Source organism: Heterocephalus glaber, unplaced genomic scaffold, assembly GCF_053883595.1.
Source record: "Heterocephalus glaber isolate CG9 unplaced genomic scaffold, H.glaber_assembly_v1.0 deba00001579, whole genome shotgun sequence".
NCBI lineage: Eukaryota > Metazoa > Chordata > Mammalia > Rodentia > Bathyergidae > Heterocephalus > Heterocephalus glaber.
Genome location: NW_028258360.1, coordinates 1,210,184 through 1,222,463, shown reverse-complemented (window position 1 = coordinate 1,222,463; position 12,280 = coordinate 1,210,184). Strand labels below are relative to the sequence as shown.

The following is a 12,280-nucleotide window of genomic DNA, read 5'->3' as shown; positions in this document are numbered from 1 at the left end:
CTTAAATTGTTTTCTTTTCACTTTTGCTGCTAATCAATAGAGATTTTGATCTGTGTCCTAAGAAAAGGCATGTACCTTACCAACTCATCCATTGCAAGTTATCTTGAAACTGAACATATGAGGAAATTTTAACATGGTTTTGATTTGTGCGTTAATGTCACAAGGTCAAGATGAAAAACTTCAAAGTGGGATCCTACATTTTATTTCCCAAGTTCTGGAAGTGTGCTACTACTGTACAGATTATGGAATTAACCTTTCTTTCACCCTCCTTCCCAATTAGCCATTTAGTCTAGAAATCATGTAAAAAGTTCCCCATCAGAAGGCTATTTGTTAGCATGAGATCTTATAAGGAGGCTTCACATATAGAGTGCTAGGGAGTAAACATGAATTTAAGTACTCCCCAAAACACTGAATTTAAGCAATAAGAGAATGCATGGGGCCTTCTTTCAGTTTCACTCCCAGATCATTTGGGAGGGTAGGTGTTCAGAGGTACTGTCACTGACATAATTCAGATTCGAAATAGGTAGACAAAAGAATGCACACAATCTACTTGGCTATTCTGAAAGGATCCTATGAGTCAGAAAAGAACTGCAGAGGGCAGGATTGTACTGTTAGCCATTATTATCTAAGGGGAGTCTGGGACCAGATCGGCGTGTCCCTCGAGGCAGTCAGGGCCCTACCATGTCTCCAGGCTTGACAGAGATGGCCACCACCACTCCGGGCATCGGGGAGCACAGAGTGCTGCTTGTGTCTTCAGCCCCTTTATCCAGCATGAATTTGTTCAGTTCTGCAGCGAGTCTGGTTAAGATACGCACCTTGTACTGGAGGGAAATAAAACAAAATCAAACCATGAAGTTATTTAAATGATGAATTTTTCTTCCAAAGTACTGCCCATTCAAAATCAGTTTTGGTTTTAAACTAAAATTACAATAATATACAATAAGTCAAATGTTGTAAAATCCTTGTACCCAACATCAAAATATATTTGTTTCTGGCATACATTGTGAGCCAGTTATATTCTTAAAATTTCTTGAAACAAGAACTACTGTAGTTATTAATCAGTGATACAGAGTAATCATCCTGGGTCCTTAAGAAAAAAAAAACACAAAACTTTATAAATAAATAGAAAACAGTGAAAATTGTGCTCCCATTCCCTATACTGTTTTCAAACCTATGCTGCAAAAAGGTGAACCCTGCCTGTGAGCTGGGTTGGCCAACCGGGTAGGTGCGGGGACACTGTGAACACATGCCAGTAGATGGCAGCAGATTGCTGTCTCAAACCACCTGCACCCTCCAGAGAGTGGCTCTCTCCTTGTTGTATCCATAAGTTAAAACAAAGGGTTTCAGTGTTCATTTGGGGCAAAACAATCTTTGAAATTCAAATATTTTTCAGTGACAGAAAGTTTTACATTCACAACAGAAAAAGTGTACTCTTCCTTTTAGGCACAGTATCATGTAATCTTTCTGGTGTAACAAGATAAAGATAAGATAGAAAATACCTTCTAGACTCAGAGATTTTGAAAACGGAGAGAAAAATCATACACACAACCAGGTATTTCCATGGTACCTATTGTAGGTGGCTCTCAAACACTTAGGGGTACATTAAGGCAAGTCTGATCAAATAGAACATTTGTAATAAAGAGAATTCCTACTGGACAGGGAAAATCCCAGATCTCTGTGAATAAACAGATGAGCCACAATTTGTTCTATCAGATAAAATGGTTTGAAAAAGAGTTCCCTGGGAAATCAGAGCCACCACTTAAAGATCTCTGGAATCCCCCCGGATCCAGTCTCACGGGTGAGATGGAAGCACGGGGCAGCTCTGGTTTGCTGCAGTAAGCTGCTGTATCCTAGAGCCTCCTGTGGGCACCATGCCGGCAGGGAGCCACAGACAAGCCTAGGTCACCCTTTGATTCAGTACAGGGACAAGGAAACCTTGAAGTGGGGTCTTTGCAGGGCCTGTTTGGAAGGGATGGGGGAGGGCCTGATGAACAGCTCTGGAGGCCTAGGTTCCAAGTAGATTTGTGACACCATGGCAGGTTGAATAATAACATCTTTTGCGTGTTTCTTTACTCCTGAGTGTGTGTTTTGCAATCAAGACATACAAGCATCTGCCAGTTTCTGAAGGATATGATCCTTAAGTGAAATTACAGTGCAAATAAAAGCTTTTTGCTCCTATTAAAATTCATCTGAGTCATAAGTGGCACAGGAAAAAGCAAGGAGAGTGCATGCTGCTGTCAGTCTAATAAACATTCTGGGCAAAGGGACTATTTATCAACGATGAATTGTACCTCCAAGTCCTTCATTAAATCTATGGGGGGGTAGAGGGGGGGGGGATATAATTGGGCCAAATTGCCATTTTAGTATCTGTGCTCTGTCTGCCTTGGAAAGGAAAATCCAGGATCACTACAGGCATGAGAGTTAATGGAAAGTTACTTTTGGGGGGGCATCACCCTGGGGAGCTCCTTCCATAGGTGTGGTCAGCACTGAGCCTCTTTGTTAGTTTTCAGTGTAACACACAGACCGACATCCTCCCCGCCCCGGTATCATGGATTGAACTCAGGACCTTGAGCTTGCCAGGCTGGCACGGCCCAACATACAGATTTTTTTCCCCTTGTTTTTTGTACAATTTGACTTCAAAATGTATACTCTGATTGCAAGAAAGTCATCTGTAAACTGAAGAGAATATAATGTATAGTCTTTCACCACAGCAGATACATTTAAGAACTAATTTTAGCTATATCACAAATAAGCCTGAATAAAGTCCTAAGACTTCTGCCCAGAAATTACCAGATCCAGACTAAAACTGGATCCTTTTACTATTTTTATAATTTTCATATCTTCTGGATTCCTTTCCCTGTAGGGCTCCTGCTTTGCTTGGAAAAAGATGTAAAAGAGTCATCAAACTCAATGCCTTTAGATGCAGTCTTTGTTACTGATGAGATGTTCTTTTTCTTTTGTATTTGTTTATTGTTCTTAAATCTATTTGGGGGGATAAGTGACCTATTGTAATCGCAAGTAAAAAATAACAGTAGAGTAGACTCCTCAGGAGAAGGCTTGCTGCACAGTTGCCTTAGAAGTGACATTTCTGAATATAAAAAGTGGAGGCAGAGAGAAGGTTCTCTTCTTAAGATTACCTTTGCTATTGTCCCGACCCTGCCCATGTCAGGTGCCCACACAAACACCTCCTCAAAGCAGCCTCACGGTGGCCCTGTGCAGGGCATGGGGCACGTGGCTGGCTGTGGCCCAGCATGGTACAGCATATGGGCCATCCATGTGAACGTCTGCTGAGAACTGGATGCCACTAATGTCCCCCAAAAGAAGTCATTTAAGAACAGACACAGGGCTCTCAGAACTTATGAGAAAACTGCTAGTTTTTGGTTCCTCTGGATTCTTTGGGAACCCAGAGTAGTCAACTAGGTAAGAGAGTTCAGAAAAATGCCCTATGGTGACTTCAGGGTCCAAGTTCAGTTTTTTGGATGGGCACTGAAATATCCCTCAGGGGTGTGCAAAATTCCCCTGAGTAAAATTTTGATTTTCTGTTTTCAGGCAGAAAAACCACATGATTGGGCCAGGGACTCAGCTCAGTGGCACCGTGCCTGCCTGGCAAGTGCAAGGTCCTAAATTCGATCCCCGGTACCAAAAAAAAAAAAAAAAACCAAACCAAAAAACCGCACGATTGATGTTTTCAGTATGTGAGACCAAGGCCTGGAAGGCAGGCAGGATGGAGAGGCAAGCTGCCAAAGATGGCAGGGTTTTGCCTTGCTTAGGTCAGCAGACGCGGCTAAAGGATAAGATGCTGCTTGTTGGTGGGGCTGGGCTGCCATGGAGCTGGAAGCTGATCAGGCCCAGGCTCGGACTTCGCTGTGCTCACTTCAAGGAGTTGGTCTCCAAACCACCGTCACATGAATAGAAAGTTCTTGAAAACACCGTGTTAATTTGAGCAGAGAACAGGTGCTCTCTGGGCTTGCCCTGCATCAGCTCCTCAATCCACAACTCAACAACAATGGGTTAGCTAATAAGCCAGTTATGTAAAATCACCCCCAACCTGGGTCTCCTAGCAATTAATTTTATGGTATCTACAATGTGAAACCATATCTAACAAGAAAATTTCTCCCAAAAGTTTCAAAGAAAGAAAGATAAAGAATCACAGCAGACATGAAAGGCACCTGCAGAAAACCGTAAGAGATGGACAATTAAAAGGGACACGACAGGAGGTCTTTAACACACAGCCCCTCCCCTGAGGGCCTCAGGAAGGTGAGAAGGGGAGCTGGTCATGGTTTAGGAGAGATTGATGCTTTTTAGTGGCCCTTAGTTAACCAAGCCATCCGCCCACCTATACCGGAGCAGGCCCAGAACTCAGCGCCACTCCTGTGAGACCCGCTGTGCTCAGGTGGGCACGTAGAACGCCTTCCTGCTGGGTCCTAGGTTCATTTAGGACCCGCCCTCTATGGAGTTTGAATCCATGTGTGTTTTCCTTTCCAAGGCCTCTAAATGGACTAAGGATTGTACAGACCCCACGCATTACTGTGCTGGTGTGGTTCATGGGTCTGTGGCTGTTCACAAAGTATTTCTGGTTTGCTTTATATATGTTGGTTTCAGCTGAAATTTCAGAATCTCTTAAAGTGTTCTCAGCTCTATTTCCACTTTCAAGTCATTCTTCCAGTGACAACCAGGACAGCTATGGTCGATCAATTACTAAGTTTTTTGGTTTTTTTTTTTTTTTTTGGTACCGGGGGTCAAACTTGGGTCCTTGTGCTTGCACAGCTGGTGGCGAAACCACTGAGCTAAATCCCCGGTCCACTAAGGTTTTTTTTTTTTTTCCATTTCAATTATTGACCATCTCAGCTATATCAAAGAGTCAAGGGCCAATGATGAACCTTTACATCAATTATCTTCACATCCTGCAGCACTGGCCAAAAACTACATTTACCCCTTCCTAAGTATGGTGGCAAATACATTTTTATCAAAGGCTCTCTTCCTTTTCAAGATTTTACACCTTCTGGCCCCACAAGGCTCAAGCATTAAGCTGCATCTTCCTTTCCGTGGTATGAAAGCTAATGCTCGAGCAGTTCCCTAAAGGTCTACTTTCCTAACTCTGAGGTGGGAAAAACCATCAGTTTTTAAAGTAACAGAAATGATGAGCTAGACAATGACACGTTGTTAAAAACATCATGTCAGAAAAGCAAAGAAAAACACTAAACGTAAATGAAAACATTTAGGTGGAATTAGAATTGATTTGTCCCAATTTTTTTTTTTGATACCAGGAATTGAACTCGGGACCTTGCGCTTGTGAGGCAGGCTGCAGAACCTCTGAGCTAAATCCCCGGCCTGTCCCAAATTCTTTGTGGGATACAGTTAACACTTGAGGAAAAACATACCAAAGTCCAAAGCCATACACAATACACTCCCGTCTACCTGCCACAGGGCCTAACAGCTGATTCCTAGCAACAACAATCTCCAAGAAACGATTCTAAACACAGAAACACATAGAATAGAAGCCTGCGGCTGTCCTCTGGTCCTCAAGCAGTTACAGCCCAGGCAAAGGTGAAAGGAACAGAGAGCAGTGAAAGCACGGCCGGGAGCCCCAGCCCCGTACAGCTGCAGTGCAGAGCAGTCTGTTAGCATAATGCTGTGACGACTCCATCAGCACAGTCTCAAGGTAGCTGTCAATCAGGACGCATCATTTAATCCAACAGCACTCGGAGGACTTTCTCCTACAACCCACATGACAGCGTATCTACAGCTCTATTTATATCAGCGCCCAGTTGTGTTTACAATGCCGTAGTAATTAGAAGAGATGCAACAGGCAGCAATATTATTGAGATTTCCATTTTGCAGTAGTGCCCTGTAAAGTGTGATCTTGCTTCACAGAGTCATGCTAAATGACAAAAGGCTATTTTCTTCAATCTCCCGGCTCTGACAGCACTTCATTTGCAGCTATCTATAATTAGATTAATGGTGTAGTGCAGTACAAAGCAGGCCCACTTCACATCAGATAGCATATGAATTAGGACAAACACTTATTTCAATTCCGGGCAGAGAAAGCAATGACTGGGGTATTTAGCATACCCTTTATGGTGGAATGAGATGTTAATTGTGTACCATTACCTCTAAACTGCTTGCTTGTTGTATAAATCACTGTGCTAATTGATGCAGAGATAGAAATGTAGCCACAGGCAAGAAAGCAAAGGAATGAGAGCTGAAGATGGAGGATAAGGGATTATCGAGTAAAACCATATGGAGATGAGGTTCCTTTGAAACCTCTGTTTTCTGCCCACAAGCGGGATTTCTTTAAGTACAGCAAAACTCCACACTGGGAAAGAAAAAGAAATCACTTTTTACAAATACAAATTTCTTGTAAATAAAATAAAAGTTTTGACAGCCAGAAATCCAAACAACAGGTATGTGGAATTCGTCTGAACATACACTCAACCATGCTTTTGACTCACAGGTTAATAAGTAACACTTGTAAACTACGAGGAACACATGGTTTTGACCCATCCGCAGGGCAAAAATAAAACCTTTCCCAAGATTTGAAGTTGTTCTTTCTAGAAATGAAAACAAAACAAAACAAAAATCTACACTAGTTTACAACTGTTATAGAGTTCATAGAAACACTTATTTGGAGTGTGAATCAACAGAACACAATTTTTTAGTGACTGATACACTGACTGTAACACTATAACCCAAATCCTAAAATCTGACTATTTTAGTTCATGATTTCACGCAGTAAGAAAAAACTTCAAAGGGGATTTTTCTTGTTGTTCTAAAACTAGCAAAATAAATAAAAGCTCACAGTAATTTAACAACTCCAGTCTTTTATCTCCAAGTGCTCCTCGTCCTTTTAAAAATGTCCTAATAAGAGCAACTCAACAGCTCTTATTAGGGTAAAATGAGGGTCTCAGAAGCACAAATATAGAAACCAAATGCTGAACACAAGTCAAAGCATGAGCATGTCCCAAAGACAAACGTGCCCTTGGGAGGTCCCTAAATCAAGTGCATGTGCCCCGTGTATGTGTTCACGATTTTTTAATAGCAAGACAACAGTAAGGTGCAAATTACTGCTGTGCACTTTTTCACAAATTCAGCTGCTTAGTAATTAGCACTGTTATAACAAAATTTTACACACAGAACAAATGCAGTAGAGCAATTAATAGTTCAAATTCTCAACTTCAGAGTAACAGTTAATATATCTGCTTCTCCCAAGTGCACCATTCAGAAACACTGTGTACAGTTTAGCCTTGTGAACTACAAGTACCATATTGATTTGCAAGAAAATAAAACAATGTGCCAAGAAACCAGAATGTCTGGTTTAAGTTATCACAATCAGAACTTGGGGGAGAAGGGCCAGAGAGCTGGGGGGAGGGGGGCACAGATGGACAGTCATTACCTTTTACCTTATGGAATGGCCCTTATATATCTCATTGCTGAACCTAGGGTACCTGTATTGTAACTTCAAACTCAACAGCTTCAGGTTTGGCTCATTATGAGAAACAGTATTTTTTAAAACTACAAAGAAGATGCAGTGAGGCTCCAAGTGAGATTCCCAGTACTTTGGGGGAAAAAAATCTTAGGCGTCACCAAAATAAACAGTATGAACTACTCTGCAACAAGTCCTCCCAAGTGTGCAGCGAGGTGACATAAATGGAAATGCACTGGGGAAAGGATCTGGAAGCAGGGTTAAGGGCTATGCCCAATCCTTACCTGCTTGTTAGAGCATCTCGACTAGAGGCAGAAGATGGAAGGGGCTGGGGAGACATGGGAGAAGCGGGATTAAGAAGGCTCAAGATGGGAGGTGCGCCTGTGCAGATCCCTCAAGCAGAATGTGATTATCGTGCACAGCAAACATAAACTAATAAAAAATCAATAAACAAACTAGGGCAGGACTCAGGCACCAGCGATGCTAGTGTTTTCAGGAGAAAATATGTGGTTTATGATACTGTATCTCTGTTCCCCAATATCTGCTCCCTCTAACTGAAAAAGGCTGGTAAACATTTAAAGTAAATCAGTTAACCTGGGAGTAAAGATTTAGCTCAGTGGCACTGTGCCTGTTTCACAAATGCAAGGTCCTGAGTTCAATTCCCCCACCACACACACAAAAAAGATCAGTTAACCTAGCTGTTTACTGACATAAAACTATTAACGTCAATGTTGTAGTGTCACCATGATTTGTCACTTTCAACACCCACTGACACCTACAAATCAATCTGTATTCAGGGTTTTATTTTGTAACTGCAAATTTGGTTGTTGAACTTAAGTTGTTCTGTTTTGTTCTGCACTGCTAGGGACGGAGGGCAGGGCATGGAGCATGCATTCCACACCTCGCCTGGGGTCCCACCCCTGCACCTCCGGACCAATCAGTACCACAGGAGGCACAACAGAAGTGAGCAACCATCTTGATTTTTGAGGGGAAAAGTATATAAACAGAAGTGAGATTTTAAAAATTCCAAAAAAAGAACAAAAATACACAAAACCCATTTCAGCAACTCGCTTTTCAAAATTCTTGCTAAAAAAGGGATGGTTTTCTTAGAGAAAAGAACTATCTTAAGGTGAATATCAAGAACTCTGAGGAACGAGTGAGTTAGTAAACTTGTGCACATCTCTGGGTTGTTCCAGAATGACAGTTCTTCTCTGAAGAGAAAAATACGGGGATATCTGTCAATACAAAACTAAATGTCTTTTTCTGTTTGGTTTTTGTAATCAGAAACACAAGCCTCGGTCCAGTTCTATGGCTCAAGTAAGCAACTTTTTCTCCCTTAACAACTGTGCAGAAAATTAAATTGACATTGAAACATAAAGCCCAGTCCTCACTAACAGGAGGGTTTATTTCCTCTGTTGTGCTCTACCAAGGCTACTTTCCTTGTCACCGGAACCACTTGCATCTTAGACCCAGGCCTATGGGAGCAGGACGAGAGCTTCACACAGGAAGGCGAACCCTTGGCCAGGCTTCTGAGAAGGAGGAGGGGGCTCTGATGGGAAAGGGAGCACTTCGAAGTCTTGAGGGTTTTGGAGTGCTGGGGTGCTGAGGTGTCCAGGTGCTCGAAGATAAAGGGGGCCCGGCCCCTGCCTGGCCCAGGTGCCCAGGTGCCCAGGCTGTCTAACGAGTAGGCACATGTGCCGCAAGAGCAATTTGCTAAGCAAGTGGTACTTTCACCTCCACAAAGGCAAGTCCTTCTACAATGCACTGTACGGAACTCACAGAATAGAACACATGCATTCTGTTTGATCAGGACTCTAAGTGACACATTATGACTATAATGAGTAATTTTTTTCTTTTTACACGAGAAAAATATTATAGATCTTTCAAAGCCTTGTACTCAATTATGTAACAATACCAACATCTGTTAACAGTACAGACTGTTTTTATTCTGGATCCTGAATTGTTTTATGTAATTACAAGTTTATAAGGTATTTGGTGAACCAGTAAGAAGGTACTTTTTAAAAGCACTATGTAATTTGGGGTACAATGAAGTGTTCTCTTGAGAATCTATAATTAGGGCAGCATCAGCTTACAGAAAAGTACAGGAAATGTTATAACAACACAATTATGTAAATAGCCACATAGGTAGGGAGTGTACCATTTTGCTCTGGTCCCCACCTCTCTTTTCCTTTCTCTTCTACTTGCATTCTGTTTTGCTCATCTCAAGTTTATTCTGTCCCAGGACACGGAGTAAATGAACTACGGGATAGGGGGAGTGGGGAGCTTGGCTTCCCCTCCTGGTTTTTCAGCTCTGAGCTGGAACACCAGAGGCCTGGAAAGTGTGTCAATGCCACAGCCTCTTCAACACAACAATGCTCTGGCCTCTACCTGCAGGATTTTTGTTTTTGTTTTTGTTTTCTCATACCAGGTGGGGAACTCAGAGCCTCATGCATGCTAGGTGACCACTCTACCACTGAGCTACATCCCCAGCCCTTTTTATTTTATTCTGGGATAGGGTCTTGCTAAGTTATCCCACTGGCCTCAAATTTGTGATCTGCCTGCCTCGGCCCTCAAGTAGCTAGGATTCAGCTATGTGGAGTTTTTAAATGATAAAATAGTTTTACTATTATGAATTTACTGAAGAAACTCAGAATTGAATATGCCAAAATGTTGGCTTGTATTGGACAGAAATTCAGAAGCCAAAATACATAAAGGCAAAGGAAACAAGACTAGAGATGACTGTGATACTAGGCAGCAAATAAGAAAACCACCCAACAGGCCTTCATACTCTGGCCAAAAGCAGTGGGACGGCTGGGCAAATTCTTCAGCTTGTAATTCCACCTCATCCAGGCTCCCAGCTGGACTTCAGGTCCTGTGCAGATTGTGCGCTGCACAGGACACAACTACAGTGCTGACAGTGGATGAGGTCTGCAAAGACAGGCAGGCAGTCTGGAAAACATAGATGTGCCCTCCAAATGGGAAGCAGTAGCAAGTGAAAGCCAAATTCTTGAAGCCCAAACAGTGTGAATTTGACATCCCAACAAGATGTCACCTTTTGATCCAGTGACCTATCTTTTCAGAACAAGTTTCATCTCTTAGGCTGGGCATGGTGGCACACACCTGTCATCCCACTACTTGGGAAGCCAAGGCAGAAGGATTGCCAGGAGTTTGAGGCTATCGTGGGCCTACACAGTGAGGCCCTGTCTCAAAAAACAAACAAACAAAATCATCTCTTAACATATGTTCTAAATAATTGTACTGGGGATTAAATTTACAAAAATTTGCACAGCACCTAGCAAACCACTGACAGTAACTACACAAATATTATTTCCAGTTTCCTTTCCATACATCTGACTGTGCAGAATGAGATAGCAGAACATCATGGATTAGCAATTTCTAATTTCTAATTGTACTTCTGTCTCTGTAACTTCACATTTCTGAGCAAAAAGATTAATTCTTCAAAAAGCATATTTGGCTCCAAGATCAAAGAAAGGACTATTGTTCTGATACTAAGAGAACTTCTAGATCAGACTTTGTGCTTGTCCTTTCCTTAGACACTTAAAGAGGCACACAGTGAATCAGGGAAATAGTTGAGCTCATTCATTCATTCATTTATTCAACAACTACTTAACAGACATATCTGGGTATTGTAAGAATGCAAAATAAATAGCAAAACATGGCTCCTGGCTACAAACACCACAACTTGGCCAGAGGAAAAAAGACATTCATGGGTGCCACAGAGTAAAAGATATGACTATTACTAAGAATGCGATTGGTGTGACGTAGGTTTTTAGCCCCTTTCAAAGAAAACTCCTAGGTTGGTAGACAGTGGTGATTTAATGTTTAGGATCTGGAGTGAGAGTATTTATAATTGACATCTAACTCCCCTACTCAGAGGCTTGAGAACATTACTTAAATTCTCTGTGTCTCGGGTTTTTTATTTGTAAATTATAGATCTTAAGAATGCCTATTTTACAAGGTTATCCTGAGGATTAAGTGAATTCTTTTTTTTTTTTTTTTTTTTTGGTACCAGGGATTGAACTCGGGACCTTGCGCTTGCAAGGCAGGCAGCAGCAAAACCACTGAGCTAAATCTCCGGCCCCCGTGAATTCTTTTTTAAAAGTGAATTCTTTATGAAGAAGGGTCAGAACACAGTATTTAACAGCCATTACATGTATTATAACAACTGTCTCTGTATTTGTTAGTACATGCCTAAAGTGGGAAAATCAGTGAAAATTTGAACACAAGGATGCTTATGAAAGAGGTTTTGCGCGTCTGTCTTTCTTTCCTTTCTCTCTCCTTCCTCCTGCCTTCATACAGGATCTTGCTAAATTTCCTATGCTGGCCTCAACTTTACCATCTTCCTGCTTCCCAAGCACCTGGGATTACAGTGTGCTCTACCACCCCAGCTTGCACAAGTTCATTTTAAACAGAGGAAGTCCCCAGGCATCTAGTGTTGTTCCAACCTCCCTCTGCCCAACCATCCCAGTGCTGCAGAATAGAGTCCCCTGGCCCTGTGGGGCTCTCTTCCCTCATCAGCTCCCTCCTCCCTCAGAACAAGGGGCCCAGGTGTAAACACAAATTCAAGGCCCTGGCTTGTGGGGGACTTGGCCCAGGAGTGAATGGTTAAACTGCAGGGCAAAAGCACACGGGCTCTAGAGAAATGAAAGGTTAAACAACAAGGGGTTTAGATTACTGAGGCTTGTTGTGTCTGGCCATTGTCCTTCCCCTTTCCACAAGAAAAACTGCCCAGCCCTGAGACAGCTCATTGCCCAAACCGTTTTTCTTCTGCCTTTTTCCCTTACACTGATACTCTAAAATAAAAGCCAGAGAGTTGTCTGCTTGGGGACTTCTCCT

General features: G+C 42.2%; 1 protein-coding gene across 16 annotated transcripts in view; it reads right to left on the bottom strand.

The window, feature by feature from the left end:
- The window catches only part of Pcca (propionyl-CoA carboxylase subunit alpha), a 399,147-nt gene that overhangs the window by 14,175 nt on the left and 372,692 nt on the right, over positions 1-12,280 (bottom strand). For 15 of the 16 annotated variants that reach the window (XR_015443859.1, XM_087193202.1, XM_021239371.2 and 12 more), the window contains one exon: positions 681-821. Coding sequence is in view for 14 of the 16 variants with exons in the window: in XM_087193202.1 (XP_087049328.1) it covers positions 681-821 (141 nt within the window). In the remaining 2 variants the exon portion in view is untranslated. Of the gene's footprint in view, positions 1-680; positions 822-12,280 lie in introns of those variants that run through there. The other variant, XR_002387412.2, reaches the window with a different exon arrangement.